Genomic DNA, 26,203 nt, shown 5'->3' with positions numbered 1-26,203 from the left:
CTATACCACAGATGTATTATTGGATTATGGATTGAGTCTCAATTCTTTGAAGTTTCCAATTTCAGCCTTATCTGCGGTATTAGGCGAGAAATGGGAAGAGGAATCTTTAACTGATCAGTTTTTTAAAGCAGTTCTGAGCATCAGACCTCCATTGAAAAAGATTGCTCCTCCATGGGATCTTCCTCTGGTGCTTAAGGCCCCCTTTGAGCTGGGTCTTGATATTTCCCTTTGCCCATTGTCCTTGAAGACTATTTTACTGGTAGCCTTGACATCGGCTAGACGAGTTGGAGAGCTGCAAGCTTTGTCTGTGGATCAGCCGTATACAGTTTTCCACAAGGAGAAGGTGGTCTTGAAACTGGTCCTGTCTTTTTTTACCAAAGGTGGTGTCTAATTTTCATCTTAATAAACCTATTGTTCTTCCATCTATGCCCTCAGTTACAGAGGAAAGTCCTTTAGATGTCAAAAGGTGTCTCCAAGCTTCATTCAAAGAACAGAGGAAGTTAGGAAATCTAGGAGACTATCCATTATTCCAGCAGGTGCAAGAAAAAGGGAACCTGCATCTAAGAGAAACTTGAAAAGCTGGATTACTAAAGCTATTTCCAAGGCGTATACAGAGCAGGACAGACCATCACCTTCAGGCTTGAAGGCACATTCTACCAGGAGTGTTGCAGCTTTTGAGCAGCAGAAGCAAAAGTCATCACAGAGACAATCGGCAGGGCAGCTACCTTGGCATCATCTCATAATTTTGTAAGCATTATAAATTAATTTTCAGAGATTCTATTGGACAGTCTGTCCTTGCAGCTTTTGGTGATTAAAGCATATTCCACGTGTTATTTTCCCTCCCTTTGTGTTTTATTGCTGTGGTATTACCTAAAGTTATTATTAATGACTAGGAAAAAGGAAAATTGTTTCATACTTACCGTAATTTTCTTTTCCTGGTCATCCCTATGGCAGCATACCCACCCTAGCTTGTTTGTGCTTAGTACTAAGACATGGGGAGTTGGAGGAGGAGGTACTTATGGGTATGGGAGGCGTGTTTTCTTCTGCTTATCCAACAGGGAGAGAGCATACCAAAAGTTTATTATTATGCTGCCATAGGGATGACCAGGAAAATAAAATTACGGTAAGTACTGCTGCACATCTATGTTGTATGGAGTTCACCAGTTTCTGGCACCTGTTACATTCCACAATTTTTCTGCATTTCTTTGTTTTGCCTCAGAAACAGCATTTTCGATCTCATCCCACAAGTTTTCTATTGGATTTAGGTCCGGGGATTGGGCTGGCCACTCCATAACTTCAATCCTGTTGGTCTGGAACCAAAATGTTGCTCATTTACTGGTGTGTTTAAGGTCGTTGTCTTGCTGAAACAACCATTTCAAGGGCATATCCTCTTTGGCATAAGGCAAAGTGACCTCTTTAAGTATTTTGATGTATTGAAACTGAATTAAGATCCCTGGTATGTGATAAATAGGCCCAACACCATAGTATGAGAAACATCCCCCATATCATGATGCTTGTGCCACCATGCTTCACCGTCTTCACACTGTACTGTGACTTGAATTCAGTGTTTGGGGGATCGTCTGACAAACTGTCTGAGGCCCCTAGACCCAAAAAGAACAATCTTGCTTTCATCAGTCCACAAAATGTTGGGCCATTTCTAGGCCAGTCAATGTGTTCTTTGGTGTATTGTAACCTCTTCAGCGTGTGTTTTTCTTTTTCAACAATGAAACTTTGTGGGGCTTCTTGCAGATAGTTTGGATTCGCATAGGCGTCTTCTAATTGTAACAGTATCACTTTATACCTGCTTTGATCTTCCTGGAGCTGATCATTTGCCTCTCCAATCAACTTTTTAATTAAATTACGCTGTTCTTCTGAACAATGTCTGGAACCACCCATTTTACTTGATTTTCAGAGAGAAATGCACTATAACCAGTATGCACAACATTTAGTGCTTTTTTCTTTCTTAAGTAAGGGCCATGATTGACATCTGTCAATAAATGACCTCACTAATTGAACTCAACATTGCTATTATTTGGAACAAGCTATTATTATTTTGAACACTGCTATTATTTGGAACAAGCCTCTAGGATTCAATTACACAGAATCAGCAGCATGCATGTCATGACTGTTCGGTCTGTTGGTTTTCTATTACTCTACTATACCTGCCAGTAAATTATTTGCCATGTAGAAATATTTCTACCAAAAACAGTGATTGATCAGGTTAGTGATGTCTGACTGCTATTATCCTGAACACAACTGTGTATGAAGTCACGCATATAGAGACCACAAAATACATATAGACAAATACAAGAGGTCCTCTGCATTCAAGCCATTATCAATATATTTAAGACATTAACCTTGAAAGTAGCAAGTAAGTTACAGGTAAAACTTAGTCCATGTGTAAAATGTATAATGAAGCAATAGAATTCTTAATGAATCAGATGCAATTTGAGTGTAGGACTGGCCAGATATGGGATGGGTAGGGTAGTTGGCCAGCTTAAATATATTACAATATATGGACAAACAATCCCTGTTTTGTTTAAAGGGTAAGGCATTTTTAGTAACTGTGTGCAGAAAATGTTTCAATGTCCTTAATATATTGATAATGGGTGAGTGCAGAGGATCTCTTCTATTTGTCTATAGCAATTTCAATGAGAAGTGGTTGTGAGCTGGGATGGAAAGTTCTCTCGGAGAAGACAAATGGGGGATTAACAGGTGACTTGTTGCTATGGGTTACTGTTTGAATTATTCTAACTTCACTAGGCCAGAAGCAGATCCCTGCTGATTGGCTGCTATGGGATACTGCTCTTATTATTGTAAATGCTCTTGATGAGTAACCGCTGCCGATTGGATTGGTTGCTCCTGCATACTGCTCTCATTATTCTAACTCAGTGATCCCCAACCAGTAGCTCGCGAGCAACATGTTGCTCTCCAACCCCTTGGATGTTGCTCCCAGTGGCATCAAAGCAGGTGCTTATTTTTGAATTCCTGGCTTGGAGGCAGGTTTTGGTTGTATAAAACCAGTTGTACTGGCAAACAGAGCCTGAGTGTGGGTTGACAATCCGCATAGGGGCTACTAAATGGCCAATCACAGCCCCTATTTGGCACCCCAGGAACATTATTCATGCTAGTGTTGCTCCCCAACTCCTTTTACTTCTGAATGTTGCTCACGGGTTCTAAAGGTTGGGGATCCCTGTTCTAACTGCACTAGAAAAGTAACCTTTAACTGTTGATGGGTTGCTATGGGACACATCAAATTATGACAACGACATGACTGGTTGCTATAGAACATGGCCATTATTATTATTAATATTATAAGGGCATTAGACAAGTAACTGCTGACTGTTTGCCATAAATTTTTTGCTCACATTCTTCTGTGTGACCGTAAAGGTTAACTGCTAATCTGCAGCTATGAGATATGGGGGAAAGAGCAGTTTGTGTGTGTGTTTAGTAATGGATATTTGGTATGAGACACAAGAAGAGATTGTTGGTAAGAAGAGATATCATGGTATTTATTATTGGATTTTCAGGTTCAAAACAAAAACCAAAATACCCCCAAACAAAGCAAATACCGGACCTCACACAGGCAGCGAGTGGAATCATATAGAACTATACAGAAGTAAATCCTCGTTAAAAAACAGAAAGAGCTCAGAATCCATAAAGGGCAGAAAGGCAAAGCGGGAGAGAAGCTCAGTGGCTCTCAGGGGCTACAATGCCCACTAAGCTGATCTCAATGTCCAGCATTTGAGGCCCAGTTCTCCTGTACCGCACGTGTTCAACAGAACAAACACAGCCCATAACAACAGGAACGAGCACATTATAGTCACAAGCGGACAGAATACCAGGGCACAGGTAACTAAAAGCCACTAGGTTCTTTTATTCAACAATTAGTCATCAAAAAGAATCTGCCTGGGTTCCACCTGTGCAAAGAGACATTAATGAGCTCCTCCAAGCCTGGGCGGCCGTTGTCCTGACACGCACTGCAGACCAGCCCTCCAAAACATATGCGCCGCTGCAAGGGATTAGGACATGACTCCAAACACGGGGTTGTGGCGACAAATGCTCGGCCCAATCTCCTCATAGTCCTTCTTGGTGTGGCACACTTGGTAAAATTCCGGCTGAAAGTAACATACAAGGACAGTTTAACATGGATCCACTTTTGTAGTGTCTTTCATGGCCTATACAAACACTTTAGAGCAGATCCCCAACCAGTGGCTCTTGAGCAAATGTTGCTCACCAACCCCTTGGCTGTTGCTCCCAGTTACCTCAAGGTATGTGCTCGTGCAAGTTCTGGTTGCATAAAAAACAGATGTACTGTCAAATAGGCAACATAGGGGCTACCAAATAGCCAATTAACAGCCCTTACTTGGCACCCCAGGAACTTTTTCATGCTTGTGTGGCTCCTCAACTCTTTTTACAATTGAATGTGGCTCAAGGTTAAAGGATAAGAACCTCTACTTTAGAGCACACATTTCCTTACCAAGCTGTACTAGAAATTTTCATTGCAGGCTGGCACATACCAGACCTATATAGAAGAAATCCAGGAGGCATAGATAAACTTTAAAAAGGTTTAACATTTATTTTCCACATAAATCCTTAAACGTTTCGTGACACCAGAGGAAACGTAATCATACTTAATGACAGCCTATGATTAAGTGTCCTCTGGTGATACGAAACACGTGCAAACTCCCTCTGCTGAGGGTCTGGGGAATGTGCACCCTGACCACCACCCTCTGCCCAGTTATTTAATTTCTGAAAATCTATTTTGAGCTATACCAGACTAATAGCACCCCTGGCTGAACACTGTCAAATTGCATGAGCCATTGAATTTAACAAATACCATAATGCACAGTTCAATTTCTCTCCATCATCCTACTTCTTGCTCCTACTTAAAGGGATACTGTCATGTGGGAAAACATTTTTCAAAATGAATCAGTTAATAGTGCTGCGCCAGCAGAATTCTGCACTGAAATCCATTTCTCAAAAGAGCAAACTGATTTTTTTAAATTCAATTTTGAAATCTGACATGGGGCTAGACATATTGTCAATTTCCCATCTGCCCCAAGTCATGTGACTTGGGCTCTGATAAACTTCAATCACTCTTTACTGCTGTACTGCAAGTTGGAGTGATATCACCCCCTCTCTCCCCCCCCCCCAGCAGCCATACAAAAGAACAATGGGAAGGTAACCAGATAACAGCTCCCTAACACAAGGTAACAGCTGCCTGGTAGATCTAAGAACAACACTCAATAGTAAAATCCAGGTCCCACAGAGACACATTCAGTTACATTGAGAAGGAAAAACAGCAGCCTGCTAGAAAGCATTTCTCTCCTTAAGTGCAGGCACAAGTCACATGACCAGGGGCAGCTGGGAATTGACAAAATGTCAGATTTCAAAATTGAATATAAAAAAATCTGTTTGCTCTTTTGAGAAATGGATTTCAGTGCAGAATTCTGCTGGAGTAGCTCTATTAACGGATGCGTTTTGAAAAAAACATGTTTTCCGATGACAAGACAGGATCAGGACAGGATCCCTTTAAAAGGCTGGGTAGTGTCAGCAGCCTCTCCATTTCAGGGCCCTCCGACAAAAGCCCCTGAGAATGGAGTGTGCATAGTTGTCTACATGCAGGCCTGCATGAGTATGCACCCAACAGCCCGGCTCCCACTAATGTTACCAATGACTTGGGGATATGCGACAAACTCATGCATGTGCTTCAACCCTAAAACTGCCCCTGATTCAGAAATGGGACTTACAAAGGTAGAGATTAGGGAGGGATGGGCTAGCCGAGTAAGCAGCTGGAATAGTCTGAAAACCCTGGATTAACCCTGAACAAGTGTTAGTGAATTTTCTGATAGAAAATACCTTATGAATAGAGAATTCTATAATAGGGGCTCGTCCCCAACACCCCCTAACGAAAACAACCTTAAAACTTTGGCATGAATCTAAAACCAAATTTCATCTACCCCCATCACCTTCAATATTACATCCCTTGATGAATAACCCTGAATTTATTCCAAGTATGGAACCAGGGACATTCGATAGATGGAAGTTTTGAGACGAAAGGCAAACAAGAATTAGTGACTTTATAAAGGACACAAAAATTATTCCCCTTACGGAAATTCAAAAATGGTGGGGTTGGCTCCCCAGGGATTTATGGGGGTATAGATTTTTACATATCAAGAAATAGAAGGAAGGATTGGAACAGGGATTTAACACCTTGGGAACAGATGTTATTGTCACCACTTAACATCCTTAAACCTCTCTCTAAGTGTTATAAACTACTTGTAGACCAATTTTCTATTCAAGAGAAGAAATTTTGTAACAAATGGGAAACAGAACTAAATGTAAACATCTCTGCAATTATATGGAATAAAATATTTAAAGCTTCCAGGGCTTCAAGGGCTAGAGAAGCTGCATATAAATTAATTACTAGATGGCATTATACCCCTGTTAGGCTAAGCAAAATGAGTGTGACTATGTCCAGATTATGCTGGAGATGTAATGCCCAAGAAGGTTCTCATTCTCACATCTGGCTTACATGTCCTGTCCTAAAACAATTTTCGTCATCGGTAATCAATATAGGTAATGGAATCACTAATTATGGTTCGAATATTAAAGGAAAAGTAAAGGCAAAAAAAATGCACTACCTCCCTCTAAAGTACTCACATCGATGACCTTAATCGCTATATTTTCTGCTCAGCAATCCGAATACAAAAGCATAAAATCAGGTTTGATGTTCTGCTCTGCTTCGGACCAACACGGCGGCCATCTTGCTTATGTATTAGAAGCTTCCTTCACCTCTCTATACTTAATGCGCAGAAAAAAGAACTTCCTCACACCCAAGGAGCACGTCACACATGACTTGGTGCTCAGTTCCATGCAGCGAGTGCACACAATATAATCTTGTGCACACAGTAAGTTAATTCCACTGTCCACCAATGTTTAGTAAGCGTGCTTCATATGTAAAAATGCTGATTTAAAAAATGTCCCCTCGCTTGGCACCGCAACATTGCTAGGTAGCTGTTCCCTTCAATAATAAAACAAGAAACGATCGTGCGTCTCCATAGATACGAGGCACTGCCGCGCTGATTGGTTGGGGGGGAGTGTGTACAGGGGTCAATGATGACACGCGCATAGCTGATTCGCGTGTCATCTTACATCGGAGGAAAGCTCAGCCTCTGAAGCATGCACAACAGAACAGAATTTGGCCCAACGCGACTCAAGGCTGCCTCGGGCAGCAGGGAGGAAGCTGCCTGCAAATTCTGTGACGTCACTGGAGCCCTACACTACATTCTAATCAGAGTGCAGTTCCTGCTACTAGACACCAGGGAGACAGCATTTACCATGTTCTGTAAGTAATTAGTATACCAGCCTTGTGATAGAACTTTACTTAGGATTTAGCTTTCGTTGTCCTTTAATAAACAATCTTACTGAATTATTCAATTAAGGAGGACAGTTATCTTTGGAAAAAATCTCTTATATTAAACATAATAAATTTGGGAAATTTGCTCCCCTTGGATAAATTTTGTGGAATTATTAAACTTCTAAATCTTTTAAGTATAACTGGGCAGGCGCATTATATTGAAACACTGGGGGTAAGTGGAAACATAAGCGAAAGGGGACACTTAATACTCTCAAGAGGAGTTTCCTACTGTTAAAAAGCCAATTGTATTTTCTTTATTTTTTTTTTTTCTTTGTTAATTATGGCACTTATTTAACCCTTTTTTTGTTTTTTCTTGTTCCCTATCTTTTTTCTGTACCCCATTTCTCTTTGTGAAAATTCAAAATAAAGTATTAAAAAAAATGAATAGTCTGAAAACCCACGCAAGAATAAAGAAACTAGTCAGCAGGGCATCTACCAATCTCCTTCCTAAACCACATAGCTTCAGATAGCCCACAAGATTCCTGCAGTCTGTTAACCCTAAATACATGTGCCCTTTATTGTTCTGGTTTCGTGCCCTTTCAGAAGAAACTTACCGTGGAAGCCAACATGGATCCTCCGAACCAGACAGCATACCTCTGCATGTGATGGGTAATCACCTGAACATCAATCGGCTTGGGCTGCAAGTACACAGGGCATAGAGTAATGACAAAAAAAAGTCATTAAAATGACCAAACCCTGCTTATAGAAGCAACACTACAATATACATAGCTTTACTGTAACTTTAGCATTCACGTCTGTGGGCTCATCTGCTTCACTACCTGGAAATGCACCTTATGTTAATTACTATTTTCTATCGTAGGATAAAAAAATCACATTATTAAAGGTGATCATGGGTACCCACTCTAAATACCATGGAGACCCATTTTTGAGCCCAAACCCATAGGTTAAGAACCTCTGCTCTAGTAAAGAGATTTCCCTCTGAAATAAGACCCAAATTTGAACCCTCCCCAGGTATTTCAGCAAGAGAGGTCACGTGATTACAACATCTATAGAGCTCAATAAGAGCAGCTACTAAATTTTGAGGCCTCAGGTTTCTGCCGCTGCACAAAAAGCCAAGCAAGGTGTATTTAACAACCTCCTATCAGCTACTTGCTATACTCCTTGTGGCTGCCTAATGGATTTGGAAGTGATGGGATGACAGCTTTCCTTTAATCGGTAACAAAATCTGAAATATGATAATGCAGAGGAGAGGAAAATTGAAGAAGAGATGAAAGCAGAAATTATCTCAAAGAATAATACTGTAAATACACAGAAAGAGAAGAGATGAAAGTGTGGGCCTATTAATACAGACTATTTTATTATGGTACCAGTTGTAGTGTTACACAAAAACCTATCTACTACAGTCATACTCACCTTAAGACGACCACCACTCAACTCCTCGCTCAGCTTCAACCGGGCATCAACTGTTCTCTTCACATCTCTCTGCAAGCGACGTCCGAAATCCCGGAACATAGTGGACCCGCCAGAGAGTACAATATTCTGTGCAAAGAAACAAAAGTTTACCTTAATGCCGGCGAGTAATGTGCACATAAAGCAAAGGTGTTCTGTGCAGCGATTGGACCGACACTGTCATGACACATTGCAGGACTGCTACCCCTATAATACTGCACAACAAAAGATTTCATATATTTGCATTTTAAAAAAAATAAAGTGTCCCTCTGTGTCTCAATGATACAAGCCCTTCCCAAGTCCCCTTGTAAGAGATGAGCACTGTCTGGATCCTACATGCAGATACAACTGGGGGTGCTCACAAAATGGCACCCCCATTGGCCCAGCAGTATTAGCTGTGATTGGTACCAATACAATTCAGGGCTGGATCTGTCCCTATAAAGGCTCACCTGAAGTATCAGGGCCATTGGCCCCATATGCAAGCTTCCTTTGGGTTTTACAGAAATAATCAAACCCTGTTCTACAATTGTGACAGGGATTGTTCCATATGTGGCTTATAAAGACGGCTGCCGAATAACCCCATGTTGTTAGTCCCTTTTTACACAAGAAAAATCATAGAAACTGCCCAGCTGTAAACATTGCAGAGAACCCACATCTTCTAGTGACCAGCAGCAGCAGCACTGAACACTGCCATTATCTACAGGCTGAACCACTAAGTGTAGACTAGTTACCATAGAAACTAGAACTATATAAGTTTCTACAAACCTTGTACAGTGGGCGCCGAACATCAATAGGGCAGTTTTGGATCACTTCATCTACCACTTCCGAGATGGGTTGGGTGAAATCTGGATTGGCAAACTGAATATGGCATTTCAATTAGTAGGAAGAATTGGGACCTGGCAGGCAGAGCCAGAGCTCTAATATATTACTTATTTATAAGCATATTCCTTATTTATTAGCAGCTATTATAAATTTAGTTTCCTATACATTTTAAGCAAAATAGAAGAGTGCAGGGACTCTTACAGGTGTGTGTTTGTTAATTCACATAATTGTGTGTTCCCATAAGAGTTGAATGGACACAGTGAAAACACAGCAATACTGACAAAGCAATAAATGGGAACACTCGTGAATTTATAAGTGCACCCAAACTGTATTGGATGCTTAATATTGTTTTCACTTTAAGATTTTTAAATAAAAAGATTTATACTTCATCAAGCCTATTCATAAAGCAGATTTAAAAATTACTATAGTTTATTTGATTAGCTGAAAGCTTTAAATAATAAAGTCTGAACAGATCTGTGGCTCTCACCCCAGAATACAGTGGAATCTTATGTTTTAGATCAAACGCTCACCTCTGGATGAAAAAAGATTTCAGGCCCCAGGAAGCGTTCATAGCCAACATCGATGCTGAATTCCTTCTTAGAAACTGCATTAACCCCCATGTACTGTTTGATCCATTTGGCACCATCTGTATCATATTTGCTAAATTCCTTAACTAAATCTGGGCACACGTAGCTAAATTTCTCCTGTAATACAGAAAACACAGAAAATGTGGTTAATTCCTTACTTTGGTTCCAAAATCTGAGCTACCAGGGTCCAGACTGGCCTCGCACTAGGAGGACAAGGGTACTACAACCATGTCAGAAATTCTGACAGTTTAAAATTCCTATTTTTGTGATCCTTATAAGTATTCCCAGCATGCTCTTCTCAGTATGTGGGTATGAATATCCAGCATGGTACTCGCTCTTCAGAGTACCTGGGTACCAATTCCACAATGTTCTCATGTCTTTATATTATCAGCATGCGGACTAAAATATCTGGATAAGAATTCTCAGAACATTCTGTCCTTCTTGATATATGGGTACAAATTCCCAACATGCTTTCTGGAGATTACCTTCACAGCCTTGGCAGTTTCCAGGGATTGCTCAGGTGGAATTCCCACTTCTCTATCCCGGAGTAACTGCTGTATGAAATAGGTTATGTCCCGACCAGCAATAGGAATGTGTTTAATGCAGCTGCCAATGACATAACCTTCAGCCTAAAATAGATTAACAGAAAAGAAGAAGTATATAACTACATGAACAATGAGGAGCATTTTACATATCTTTAAAGTTTGAAAAAAAAAAAAATCACACTACCAAACAGTTAGATAGGGTTGAAAAAAGACTCAAGTGCAAACCCTCCAAATGAAACCCAGCATCCATACACTCACAAACTATATATACTCATACACGAATTATAGAATTTAGTATAACAATAGCCTTGAATATTATGCTTGTCCAAGAAATCATCCATCTTAAAGGAGAATTCAACCCTCCCCAGTGATAAGTCCCCACTGGCCCCCCTCCCTGCCTTCCCCCTGCTAAGTGTTACCCCAAAATTGTGTCCCCTGTAGGATTACTGACCGCACACCGGAAGATTGCTCCAATTGCAGATGCGCCAATACGGCGCTTACTTTACGAAGCTTACCTAAGCGCCAAAGATGTCGCCCGTGAGCTCCGCTTTGCTCACACTGCATGTACGGTCAGTAATCCTACAGGGGACACAATTCTGGGGTAACACTTAGCAGGGGGGAGACAGGGAGGGGGGCCAGTGGGGACTTATCACCATTGGGGTTTAGTTCTCCTTTAAAGGCATTAACAATCAGTAATCACATCATCACCAGGCAGTGCATTCCACAACCTCAATGCGAAGAACCACCTACATTGCTTCAAATGAAAGTTCTTTTCCTCTAGTCTGAAGGAGTGGACTCTGGTGCGGTGATTCTCTTTATGGGAAAAAGGTCCTCTGCTATTTGTCTATAATGTCCTCCAATATACTTGTAAAGTGTAATCATGTCCCCTCGCAAGCGCCCTTTTTCCAGAGAAAACAACCCCCAACCATGGCAGTCTACTCTCATAATTTAAGTCTTCCATCCAACCAGTTTAGTTGCACATCTTTGCACTCTCTCCAGCTCTTAAAGGGGAAGGAAACCTCGTCGGCGCTAACCCCCTCCCCCCTCCCGTGTATTGCCCCCCCTCCCTCCTCCCCCCTGGCCTACCCCTCCCGCTGGGCAAATGCCCCTAACTTGTTACTTACCCTTCTGCGCAGGTCCAGTCCAGGAAATTCACAGGCGACATCTTCTTCCACGCGATCTTCTTCCTCCTTTGACCGGCGTTTTGGCGCATGCGCAGTAGGATCGTTTCGCCGGTACGGATCTACTGCGCATGCGCCAAAAGTCACGCGCATGCGCAGTAGATCGTACCGGCGAAACGATCCTACTGCGCATGCGCCGGTCAAAGGAGGAAGAAGATCGCGTGGAAGAAGATGTCGCCTGTGAACTCCCTGGACTGGACCTGCGCAGAAGGGTAAGTAACAAGTTAGGGGCATTTGCCCAGCGGGAGGGGTAGGCCAGGGGGGAGGAGGGAGGGGGGGCAATACACGGGAGGGGGGTTAGCGCCGACGAGGTTTCCTTCCCCTTTAAGGACTGAAGTCCAAAATTGCACTGTGATTTCATAGGAGATAATGAATTCAACTGTTTATACCAACTGACCTATCACCAGCACAGTCAAAGGAGTGATATTAACAGGGTCTTGCACCACCCAACAGCAGCACACTCTCTGAACATCTGCTAACGGGAGCAAGTAAGACTGCCATACCATCAGCAGTGTTTAGGGTACTTACCACAGGAATGACATGAGTAACTCCATCGCCACTGTCTATGACAGTGCCAGTGAGTGTGCGCTCTCCCACCTGTCGAGAAGTCCAGGAAGCAGCCAGAGCAAGAACAGCCTAGGAAACAAAACAGACTTGTTAGAACATGGCCTTGCTAAAAATGAGCAAGAAGGTTGATGAGACAATCGGGTTCCTGGGTTCATGAAGGAGTTGCAAGGAGCAAGTTCAATGGTGACGGCAGCAGCAATTTCAGTTCCCTCACGTGACTAAAACCCCACCCCCATAATGTAATGTGTAATTTTCATCGGCACAATAAAGCCAGGTGTTTATCCCTTTGTTATGCCTTCTCTGTGCTGGTTCTGTTCTTCTGTTTTCAGAGAGTATAGCTCAGCGATACCATTGCTAGTATTACATAAAGTGCCAAGAACCAGAGCGAAAATGTGCCATTAATTCTACACAGATTTGTTTCTTTCTGCACTCACACAAACTCTGCTTCCTAAGATAACAAAAAAAAAAAAAAAAAAAAAAAGTGTTGTGTCTTTATGACAAACCCATAATATACTGCACATAAAACTGGTAATGCATTCCGCATTGTCTCATTGTTGTGCCTGAAAGACAAGCAACACATACCTGAACAGCAATGTACAATCCTGGAACATTGAAAGATTCAAACATGATTTCAGCAGTGTATTCCCTGTTTTCTGGTGTATTCAAGGGGGGTTCAGTCTGCAAAAAAAAAAAAAAATACAATTAGGGTGTTAGGGCAGTGCAACATAGATATGCAATATGTTCTGTAAATAACACGCCTACATGAACAATGAAAGATTAAGTCCATGGCCTCAGGTGAGACCCAGAGACCATGCCCCACAGGTAGAAACCAGATCTCTGCCCTGTCCTGACCCACCAAACATACTGCACGTGTCTCACCAGGAGGAAGTAATGATCTTCAGGTTCTGCTCTGAGATATTTGAAGATAATTTGTTCCATGAATCTCTCCATGAGGTCCCAGTCTTCGACAATCCCATGGCGAATGGGCCACTACAAGCAGAGAAAAACAGGTCAACTGGTACAAAAGTGCAGTCAAGCAGTTTCCTATGGTGGCTCATTATTTACAGTGTATAAAGATCAAGTCATTGAAAAAGACCAAAGAAGCATTCAAGCAGTCTGGGGCAATAATGAAATCTCTTTGCCACATTCAGCCCCTGGGCCTCCAGTAGAGCAGCCTGTATTATATCATACATGGAGAGATGAGTGCGAAGATTGCTGGGAATTTTCTTAAAAGAACAAAAAAAAAAAAAAAAGCTTTTTCATGTTAAAGGGAGTGAACCCTAAAAACTACACCCAGAGCTTTTTTACCTTAGTTGCATATGTTGGCTTGTCTATGGCTTCATCCCCGATATGGAAGTCCAGATCATCCACCCCCTTCATAAGACGCCTCTGAGCCTGGTCTCCCACTTTGGCTGACTCCTTGATAGCAATACCTAAATAGGGGAGAAACATGATTACCAGGCCATACTGGGAGAAAAAATATATATGTTTTACAATATTTATTTAAACTTTAGATTTTATATAAAGTTTAGTAATATAGACTTTTTACAATAATATTTAAACTTTATTCACTATATATATTATATAACTGAGCATAATACAAAGCAAGGATAGACATATCTTAAAAGGCCTTTATTGGATCAATGGGCAGAGACTTCTGTTTCAGGCTGCCACAAGCCTTTTATCAAGCTTACACTGGGAATAATACCCAAGAGGGAGCAGTTACTGAGAACCATAACTAAAGGTTGCAGACTCACCAGGCATTACTCCATGGGGAATATACTTACTAGGCCACACTGGGAACAATACCCAAGCATAGAGCACAATTACTGGGCCATAATGGGAACAGTAACTGTTACTCGACCATACTGGGAACAAAGCACTCACTGAGCTCTGCTAAAAAGTATGCTCAAATATAGAACACACTTAGTGGGCCAGAGTGGGAAAGTGCCCAGTATCAATTAAATGATTTATATCCTCCCCAAAATAAGTGCTCACCCCATCCCCACTACATTGTAGAACCTTGGACGAGGGTAACCGTATGAAAGTAAAATCTTACATGATGGGATGATGAACTGTGGCTCTGTATTCCCAGCATATCCAAGTTTGGTGTACCTGAAACACAGGCAAAGGGACAAGTGTCAACAACAAGAGTAAAACTAAAAACGACAAATACATAATGAAAGGGAAAGCTGCTGAAGAGAATAGAAAGGGACAAACACTGTTTTCAATAGCAATACATATACAAATAAAAAAAATCAACATTTATTAATGAAGGTACAATGCAAAGTAGCTTAGAAATTTATTTTATATTTTTTTGGTTTGACAATCCTTTTAATATATTGAGTCCCTCATGTGCAGCCTCATATTATCATCATTATTGTCAGTATGTATTTGTAGAGCACCAAAATATTCTAAAGCTTTATAAAATAAATGGCTTAATACAAAAAACATACAGAATTACATACATAGCAACCAATGTGAAGAGGGCCTTGCCCAAAAGAGCTTTCAATCTAAAATTGAATATATTCGAATCAGCTGTGGAGTAATCATATATACATTGATCTCTCAGCACAGTGAGCCAGCTTCACTGTCAAATCAAAACCAGACAGTTGCATTGGCCAATGCCAACTACATGCCCAAAGCATAACACAGTCATATGAAAAAGTTTGGGAACCCCTTTGAGTGCATAATCATTTATGTTGTATGAAATTAAATCAAATGTGAAAAACTGGTTGTGCCAAAATTTGGGTACCCTTGTAATTTTGCTAATTGAATGCATGTAACTTGGTTGGATTAGCTCATTAAGCCTTGAACTTCATAGGCAGTCCAATCATGTCTAATCATGAGAAAAGGTATTTAAGGTGGGCAACTGCAAGTTGTGCACGTGTTTGACTCTCCTCTGAAGAGTGACAGCATGGGATCCTCAAAGCAACTCTCAAAAGATCTGAAAACCAAGATTGTTCAGTATCATGGTTTAGGGGAAGGCTACAAAAAGCTATCTCAGAGGTTTAAACTGTCAGTTTCAACTGTAAGGAATGTAATCAGGAAATGGAAGGCCACAGGCACAGTTGCTGTAAAACACATGGTTGGCAGGCCACGAAAAAAACAGGAGCGGCATATGTGGAGAATTGTAAGAATGGTTACAGACAACCCAAAGGTCACCTCCAAAGACCTGAAAGAACATCTTGCTGCAGATGGTGTATCTGTACACCGTTCTACAATGAAAATAATAATAATTCAACCCAATATCAACAAATTCTTCAGGATAATGTTCAAGCATCAGTCACAAAGTTGAAGTTAAGTAGGGGTTGGATATTCCAACAAGACAATGAGCCTAAACACACTTTGAAATCTACAAAGGGAGAAGTACAATATTCTGGAATGGCCGTCACAGTCCCCCGACTTGAATATCATGGAAAATCTATGGGATGATTTGAAGCAGGCAGTCCATGCTCCGCAGTCATCAAATTTAACTGAACTGGAGAGATTTTGTATGGACGAATGGTCAAAAATATCGCCATCCAGTCAACTAAGTATTGATGTAATATCTCTGTTGGGTGCCCAAATGTATACACCCGTCTAATTTTATGATGCATATTGCATATTTTCTGTTAATCCAATATACTTTATGTCACTGTTGAAATATTACTGTTTCCATAAGGCATGTTATATATTAAAAGGAAGCTGCTACTTTGAAAGCTCAGCCAATGATAAACAAAACTCCAAAGAATTAACAGGGGTTCCCAAACTTTTGCATATGACTGTAAATGTTCCCCAATGCTTTTAGTGCAGTGCTGTGTGCAGGAAGGCCTGTAGGGCTAAGGCCACACTAGGCGATAGCGCCGCGATTTGACACGCGGCGATCTTTTTTCTATTGTCGCTCGAAATCGCCTAGCGAGGCAATTTCGAGCGACAGTAGAGAAAAGATCGCCGCGTGTGTTTTTACGCTGGCGATTTTTCGCGATTCCCCATAGACGCCAGCGCAAAAGTTTCTCCAGCGATTGCGGCTTAAAAGTCGCCGCGAAAAGTCGCCGCGAGTCAAATCGCGGCGCTATCGCCTAGTGTGGCCTTAGCCTAAAGGTTGCTGAATACTTGCCTAACATCTTATGGTATCTGACTGAATGGCTTGTGAGCCAAAAGGACAGTTATGGGCATGTTTATTAACACTGGAGACAAACATTACTGGTAAGGTTGACCATAGCAACCAGTCACCTATAAGTTAGGAAACAAAATCTAAGATGTGAGTGGTTGTTATGGGCAATATCACCAGTAACGTGTCTCCAATGTTAATAAATACACCCCTTACTTTATTAATGACCATACATTAGGAAGGGAAAGTATTTCTGACCAATGGGCTGAACAATCAGATCTGATCAGGAGCCTGGGTGAATACCTCCTGTGTCTGTGGTTAATCTTTAATTATAGAATGGCCATTTCTAAGCAACTTATCAATTGGTCTGCGTTATTTATTTAATATGGTGTTTTAATTATTTGTCGTCTTTCACATGCGGATCACTGACCCTATCTAAAAAGTCAATGCTCTGTAAGGCTACAAAATGTATTGTTAGTACCTCTACTACTTTTTATTACTCATCTTTCTCTTCAGGACCTCTCCTATTGATATTCCAGTCTCTTATTCAAATCAATTGCTGGTTGCTAGAGTAATTTGGACACTTGCAACAAGATTGATGAAATGCTAATAACTCAAAAACAGCAAATAAAAAATTAAAACCAATTGCAAATTGTCTTAGAATATGAAGTTCTTCATCATAATAAAAGTTAACTCAAAGGTGAACAACCCCTTTAAACCTGCTGTAAAGCAGCACTGACATGTTCATGGAAAAAGTGGGATAACTTTAATTAAATTGCATGGCAGGACATCCCTCTGCCAAAGTACCAGTGGTTTGCACATTGGGGGTCATTTATTAACACTGGGGAAATTTGCCCATGGGCAGTAACCCATGGCAACCAATCAAATTGCTGCATTCCTTGTTGTACTTGCAGCTGGCTTTAAAAAGCTTTTCACTGATTGGTTGCTATGGGTAACTGCCAATGAGCAAATTTGCCCAGTGTTGATAAGGGCTCTTACAGACTTGCGTTTTTAGCTGCGCTCACCTGCATTCCGGTTTCATGCGTTCAGGAGTAGACGCACTGAATTCTTTTCAATGGGGCTGTACCGACACAGACGCATGTAAGCACCGAACGCAGGAAAAATGCAACATGCTGCGTCGGCACTTACATGTGTCTGTGTGAGTACAGCCGCACTGAAAAGAATTCAGTGTGTCTACTCCTGCCGCCGAACGCATGAAACCGGAACTCAGGGGAGCGCAGCTGAATACCTTGTCTGTAAGAGCACTAACTGAGCCCCACTGTCTTTGAGATACTACCTGCGAGTATACTAACAGCCAGTCTTCCATAGCAATGTTCCAGGAGAGGGAAGTAATTCCACTAGCCTTCACAGCTAGTCATCAATGGGAATGCTCGGGCAGAGGGAAGAATCCCAGCTAGCCCAAACTTGCCTTGACTACTGAAGAAGAAAATAAAGATAAGCAGAGGGAGAATTTCTTAGGGGGAAATGTCCCAGATGTTTTGCAGCTCACAGACCTGTCCATACACGCGGCAACTGCAATACTTTATAAGCTGGAATTTAGGGAAATCATTTGGTGAAACAGAACAGGATGATTGCCCAGGAGTGAAAAATTGCACTTCAATTCTATTTATGGCAGGTATTATCTTAAAGTTAAATAAGTTCAGAACAGGCCCAGGTGCTATTGTTTTCTGGAAAATCACAAAAAAAAAAGTGGCCAAAGCCTGCCATGTGGGAGTAGCAAGGAGTTGGTTATAGGTGTCAGCTCCCGTCAGCATGTAGTGTATTTATAAAACAACCAATAACCAGTACAAGAAGTAAACAAGCGGGGGGCAGACAGTGACACTGCAAGGCAGGTAGAAGCCAAACTGAATATATTTGGGCAAGCTCTGACACCAGGGCTCTGTATGTCCAATTAAATGAATTAGAAGCATTTACAGGCAGGGGAAGGTGCTATACAAACTGCTATACCGGCCTTCTAGTTGTTATGATGAGTGAGGTCTAGCAACCAAAACAGACTACACTGTGATGCTGGAATTCTGTTGCCTGGGCTAGGTCCCCATGCTAGGTTGGGTCTTCATGGTCCACCTAAATAAGGTGGAAGTTCATAAATGATAAATGATTCTCAGCTGGCCTTTGCACCAGGAAGGACATTCTGGAAACTCTGGCCAACGGCATTATAGGTTAAAGGGGAACTTTTTTTTCTTTTTTTTTACATGGTAAGAAAAAAATGACGCATTAAAGGAACAGTAACATCAAAAACAAAGTATTTTTAATGTAATTAAAATGTAAAGTATTATTGCCCTGTATGGATATGTTTGCTACAGAAACACTACTATATTTATATGGTAGTATATAAATAAGCTGCTGTGTAGCTGTGGGGGGCAGGCATTTTAGGCTAAGGCCTAAATCCACAGGTTGATTTCATTCTCACACCACTAGCAGTATCCTTTGATTTTACCAGTGCAGGGCAACTGTAAATTATATTTTAATAACGTTAAAATACTTTAAGCCTTTGGTGTTACTGTTCCTTTAAGAAACTTTCAATTCTACATGAATTATAACATCTGAGTTTATCGTTAGGTGTAAATGTAATTGCAGCCTCTGTCTGCAGCCAAGACTCCAGTATTCCCTGCTGCTGTGTTGTTTGAAAAGTCGGAAGCAGCAGTGATGTGACTAGAAACTAATAAAAAAAAAACCTGCTAAATACAGTACATTTATATTTGGGTGGTGTTCCCCTTTAAAACAAACGTCCCCTTTAAGCCTAGTCACATGGCAAGTGATTCTGAACTGAAACTCCCTTATATGGTAGAAAGGGAACAACAAAAAGCAGGAAGTGGCTGCTTGCAGAGCGGACTCACACCAACGATATGCTTTCTGCATCTGCCAAGCCACATCTGCCCTATCACAACAGAGTAAAAACAATAAAAGCAGAATCAGAGCACATTCATATTCGTTGTTTATCCCCCCCAAAGGCACCCACACTGCTAAATGAGCCACTTGTGCGACATGCAGCCCTTCCCTATGCACCGGAGAGGGAGGGGTCCCTGGCTAATCACTAACAGAGTCAGGAAAAGGTGTTGTACGGATTCAGGTAGTGACAGAGCAGAACAATAACACTGCTGAAACTAACCCGTGACCAGTGATGCAAACAGGATCCCTTAATCTATCACTGCCCCCTATCCACAGAACCCCAATGTAGCCAAGCCAACATGTGTCCCATACACACACATTTACCATACAACCTGCATTCCCACACGAATATCGTAACCACCCAGCCCCCTGCACACACTGTACCCATTCCCCCTGACCCCCCACATACGCACTGTACCCATTCCCCCTGAGCCCCCACATACGCACTATACCCATTGACCCTGACCCCTCACATACACACTGTACCCATTCCCCCTGACACCCCACATACACACTGTACCCATTCCCCCTGACCCCCCACATACGCACTGTACCCATTCCCCCTGACCCCCCACATACGCACTATATCCATTGACCATGACCCCCTCATACACACTGTACCCATTCCCCCTGACCCCCCACATACACAATGTACCCATTCCCCCTGACCCCCCACATACGCACTGAACCCATTCCACCTGACCCCCCACATACACACTATACCCATTCCCCCTGACCCCCCACATACGCACTGTACCCATTCCCCCTGAGCCCCCACATACGCACTATACCCATTGACCCTGACCCCTCACATACACACTGTACCCATTCCCCCTGACACCCCACATACACACTGTACCCATTCCCCCTGACCCCCCACATACGCACTGTACCCATTCCCCCTGACCCCCCACATACGCACTATATCCATTGACCATGACCCCCCTCATACACACTGTACCCATTCCCCCTGACCCCCCACATACGCACTGTACCCATTCCCCCTGAGCCCCCACATACGCACTGTACCCATTCCCCCTGAGCCCCCACATACGCACTATACCCATTGACCCTGACCCCTCACATACACACTGTACCCATTCCCCCTGACACCCCACATACACACTGTACCCATTCCCCCTGACCCCCCACATAAGCACTGTACCCATTCCCCCTGAGCCCCCACATACGCACTATACCCATTGACCCTGACCCCTCACATACACACTGTACCCATTCCCCCTGACACCCCACATACACACTGTACCCATTCCCCCTGACCCCCCACATATGCACTGTACCCATTCCCCCTGACCCCCCACATACGCACTATATCCATTCCCCCTGACCCCCCACATACACAATGTACCCATTCCCCCTGACCCCTCACATACGCACTGAACCCATTCCACCTGACCCCCCACATACACACTATACCCATTGACCCTGACCCCCCACATAAGCACTATACCCATTGACCCTGACCCCCCTCATACACACTGTACCCATTCCCCCCGACACCCCACATACACACTGTACCCATTCCCCCTGACCCCAGACATACGCACTGTACCCATTCCCCCTGACCCCCCACATATGCACTGTACCCATTCCCCCTGACCCCCCACATACGCACTGAACCCATTCCACCTGACCCCCCACATACACACTATACCCATTCCCCTGACCCCCCCACATAAGCACTATACCCATTGACCCTGACCCCCTTATACACACTGTACCCATTCCCCTGACACCCCACATACACACTGTACCCATTCCCCCTGACCCCAGACATACGCACTGTACCCATTCCCCCTGACCCCCCACATACACACTGTACCCATTCCCCCTGACCCCCCACATATGCACTGAACCCATTCCACCTGACCCCCCACATACACACTATACCCATTCCCCCTGACCCCCCCACATAAGCACTATACCCATTGACCCTGACCCCCCTCATACACACTTTACCCATTCCCCCGACACCCCACATACACACTGTACCCATTCCCCCTGACCCCAGACATACGCACTGTACCCCAGGGCAGGGCCAAGGTATTTTGGCACCCTAGGCAAGGGCTTCAATCAGTGCTCCCACCCAGTCCTGCATTACCATTTCCCACCTTACCATTCACATTGCCCCCTGTACCCCTACCAGCAGCCATTATGTTGACCCATGTACCTGTGCCAGCACCTATCATATTGCCCCCATTTATACCTGTGCCAACGTCAGTCAATCTGTCGGACTGCACTCAAGTCCCCAATCTGTACCTGTGCCAGCAGCAGCAAAAAAAATCCATAATATTGACTCCCAAATATGTACTTGTGCCAGCATCTGCCAAGAGGGAGGTGGGGAGTGCTTCTGCCCACAGTACGAACCACGGGCAAGAGAGGGTTGTCACAGGCAGTTTATACAATTGAAAAACTATTAAAGGACAAGCAAACCAGGGTTTAAAAAAAGACAGAAAAAAAATTCCCCTTAAAAGTGTGCCTATTCTGCCTACCCCTATTTCCAGCCCTGCTGTACCCATTCCCCAACCCCCCCCCCACATACGCACTGTACCCATTCCCCCTGACCCCCACATACACTTCACCCATTCCCTATGACCCCGCAAAAAATACTTTCCCCATTCCCCCTGACCCCTCCCCCATACACACTACAGCCATTCCCCCTGCCCCCCACTTTCACCCATTACCTCTACCCCCATATACTGAACCTGTTACCCCACCCCCAAAAGACACATTGTACCTATGGTTGCCACTTGTTTGGTTTTGACCAGAACAGTTTGGTTTTTGGAAGGCCTGTTCGGTTTTCAGCCTTTTGAAACCAGAACAATAATTTGGCCAATACATGAAAAGCATTTAAATAAAGATACTCACCTCAACATGGCTTAGTTACTATGAAGTGCAGTTAAAATCTTATTATTACAGAAAAAGCAAATCAATCAAAAAATAATGTTTTTTTCTAAATTAGCATTGCTTGATTTCAATGCTTTCTGGATAATTGATTTTGGTACAATAGATCTCATACCTGTAATTAAAGGATTGGGCTTAAGCATTAAGCAGACTATAGCTAGAGATAGGGCTGCCTCCTGTGTGGTTTTGAACTGGGCATGAACACTTTAAAACATTGAGAATACTGGATAGTAATCCAGCCAGTGGCATCTAAGTGATGCAATAACCTTGCCCTCGTGCCATAACTCCACCAACATCATTGTGCCACCTCTGATGTCATCATGCCTGTTCCTACATCACTGCCCCACCCCCAATGTTATCGGGTTTAGCCATCAGCAAAGGTGGTAACCCTAATTGTACTACCCACTCCCATACTCAACCCACATACTGTACCCATTAGCCCTGCCCCCATACTGTAACCCCACATACACACTGTTCCCATACACCCCCTAGATACACTGTACCCATTCAACATCCCCCCATACCTTCTACACCAACCCACCTTGCCCCTCACATACAAACTGTACCCAATGCACCTGCACCCTGAGCCTCTGCGCCCCACATACACGTCTGACTCCGCCAATCCGAACACTCACCCGGTGCCACAATCCACCACACAAGCCGGGAGCCGAGCCGCCATGTCTGGGGTAGGATCAACTTCCGCACAGAGTGACAGCAAGATGGCTACCAAGATGGGAGGGAAGAAAGCCGCTGGGCAGACAATTAGCCAATCACCGCAGGACTAGTAGGCAAGCAGCCTATCCACGAAAACTAGATACAGCAGCAAATTTGACGACAACGAAAAGCGGAGGGAAGTTCCCCAATCACAGAGCAGTTTGAGGGCGGCTCCGCCAATGAGCTCTTTCAGCAAGGGAAGGGCTACCAATGAGGAAAAAGCCCGATACATTGCAAAAAAGGGAAGGTAGAAATGCGGGTGAGGCGATGAGTGATAATGAGGAATATGAATGCTTATTCCACCTCCAATCTTTTAACACCTGGCCCAAAAAATTGTATGTTACCATGGTGACATTGTTATAGGCTCATAGGCTAGTTTGTAGCGCTCAGTTGCACTGAAAAAGCGCCTCGAATAACCATTAAATGGTGTCAGGATTGTGGTCCCAACTCTCAACATACAGGATCACAATCCTGACACCATTTAATGATTATTCGAGGCGCTTTTTCAGTGCAACTGAGCGCTACACACTAGCCTATAACAAAGTCACCATGGTAACATCTTATACATACCTCCCAACATTTTGGAAATAAAAAGAGGGACAAAAAAGTTGCTGCATAGCACGACAAAATCTTTTGAACACGCCCATTTTGTGGCCACACCCCCTAATTACCATGTTCATTTTACAAAATGTGGCAGGTTATGAAAGTTTGAACACTTGTGTGTTTTTTTTAAGTTATTACAGTTTTGCTAATGAAGGTGAATTGCCCTTTAAGCTTTGAGTCACAGCCTTCCCAAGAGACCTGCTTATCTTATATTGTTACAAATTACAATTATGTATTTGCTTATCTGAAATTGTTACGAAAGTTTCCAAGTGCACCTGGTGACTGTTCTGGGCTCTCTGCCAAAAGCCAATTAAGCTAGAAACATTGTTTCTTTTTCTGGCTGTTCAGTGAAGAGAAAAACAGGACTTTCCAGTACAAATGAGGGACTGCTGGTTGAGCTGTCAAAAGAGGGACTGTCCCTCTAAAAACGGGACAGTTGGGAGGTATTATAGCTCAGTGTCATCATAGCTCAGTGTCAAAAAAAGGTGGAAAACTTATTCCCAGTACTGATCTTGTAACTGGTACCTACTAGCAATAGTTATAATAACCCAGTGTTGGGCTTGAAACCACTGGTACCTACCAGCAACAGTTCCTGGCCAATTTGGCATTCATTGCAGCCCTGAGCAGTGTCAGACTGGGATGTCAGGGGCCCACCAGAAAACCTTAGACAGAGGGCCCACTTTCCAAACTACTATTCCTCTTCTCCTCAGTCAACCTCTTTATTCTCCTAGTCTTTTATATCTACTTATTATACTTTATTCTTCCATTTTTAAGCCTCTTTTTTGCCATAAAGAACTATGGAATGACCATGAAATAGGACAAATGGTTAGAAGCCAGATGGCCCACTGACACCTGGGCCCACTGGGAGTTTTCCTGGTATCCTGGTGGGCCAGTCTGACCAGGGCCGGATTTACCTTTTGTGCTCCCCTAGGCACAGCTGCTGTGGCGCCCCCCCAGATCCATGGCTCGCTCACTCCACTCTTACAAATGAGAACTGCACGACCGCGGCCCGTGTGCAGTGTAGTTGCGCCGGTGAGTGCGCAATGATGATGTCATTATGCGCGCTAAAGGAATAAGTTGTTTGCGCTCCTTTTCCTTTTGGGGCACAGTTATATAGATGTTAGGGGCGCCTCCTTGCCTCCCCTAAACATCTTGCCACCCTAGGCCCGGGCCTAGGGGGCCTCTCCCTAAATCCGGCCCTGAGTCCGACACTGGCCCTGAGGTGTCCTACTCAATGCCACCCTGCATTGCTAGTGAGTAGTGTTGCCCCTGACCAGTATTTTACTGACTGGCGGGTAACAATTATAGTAGATCCCAATGTTATTAATAGGGAAACAAGATAAATATATAGGAAGGCCGGTATTTTTTTAAAGTGATCAGGAGCTGCTTTTTGCCTCTACTAGTAACTTGCTTAGTGCTGCCGCCTGAGACAAGTTTCTCAACTCACCTCTTAGCAGCAGTTTAAATGTAAATTCTTCTCCAACTCATGCTTCATGTTCTCTCTTTCAGTTTGCACAGAAACTGTTGAATAAGCTCTTCCAAAGAACAAGTTTGTATTTGAGAACTTTGGATTATTAATATATTAATAATATAAGTGGCCCAATGAAAAGTTTCCAGCACCAATTCCACATGAAGTTTTAATATGCAAGTGCCCATGTCTACTAACTGAAGCTTTTTGGATCCGTTTCTGGATCTAGATATACCTCAAGTTCCACTACAGAGAACTAACAGAGTGAAGTGAACCTGCAATAGGCACACACTCGCGACAGAATCCACCCCATTCAGAAGGCAGCAGTACAGTCCAGGCAGTGGTTGGGCAGAAATGTGGGGGTGAAGCATTTTGCTCGCCTTTTGGTTACTTTACACCTAAGGGGCAGACGATCAATGCTGGAGTGGGCGGAAGTTTACAACTTTAAGTTTTTTTGTTTTTTTTTAAATTCCGGATATCCGAAATTGACTGGTTGGTGTAGCAACCGGTACCCAGAACTTGTGAAAGATACTTTCTAAACAGGTTTATAAGTATTGTGGTAGTGTTTTGTTGTCTGCCTGTGATATACAGCTGTGTAAGTATTTCAGTGTGTGTGCATCTGTAATGAACTGGTGTGTATCAGAGGGTATCTGCCTGTAATATACAGCTGTGTAAGTATTTCAGTGTGTGTGTGCATCTTTATATATCAAATGTATATGTATATAATGTGTGTGCACTTCATATAGCAAATGTATGGATGTGGGAGATATACAGAAATGGCATATAGAAGAGCAGTAGTGATATATAGTCTATATTTGGAATTATACAATGAAGCAAGTATGGGGATTTGGGTTTAGTAATGATACATAGTGCATATCTGTGAGGATATACAGGAAGCAAGTGCGGGGATTTGGGGTAGGTATGAGATAGATATTACAGTTCACTGGACTGATAC

At 43.0% G+C, this 26,203-nt stretch overlaps 1 protein-coding gene across 1 annotated transcript; it reads right to left on the bottom strand.

The window, feature by feature from the left end:
* Positions 1–3,491: 3,491 nt before the first annotated feature.
* actr3.S (ARP3 actin-related protein 3 homolog S homeolog) lies at positions 3,492–23,157 on the bottom strand. Its single transcript, NM_001086923.1, has 12 exons — positions 23,099–23,157; positions 14,595–14,650; positions 13,844–13,968; positions 13,415–13,525; positions 13,118–13,213; positions 12,497–12,604; positions 10,728–10,871; positions 10,186–10,359; positions 9,599–9,691; positions 8,798–8,923; positions 7,978–8,061; positions 3,492–4,118 (listed from the first exon to the last, which is right to left on the bottom strand). Exons 1-12 carry the CDS (start codon positions 23,140–23,142, stop codon positions 4,023–4,025), a joined length of 1,257 nt encoding a protein of 418 aa, NP_001080392.1. The 5' UTR covers positions 23,143–23,157; the 3' UTR covers positions 3,492–4,022.
* Positions 23,158–26,203: the final 3,046 nt, after the last annotated feature.

The sequence above is a fragment of the Xenopus laevis genome, chromosome 9_10S, assembly GCF_017654675.1.
Source record: "Xenopus laevis strain J_2021 chromosome 9_10S, Xenopus_laevis_v10.1, whole genome shotgun sequence".
Taxonomy (NCBI): Eukaryota; Metazoa; Chordata; class Amphibia; order Anura; family Pipidae; genus Xenopus; species Xenopus laevis.
The sequence above is the reverse complement of the archived record's forward strand: the minus strand, read 5'-3'. Positions and strand labels throughout refer to the sequence as shown.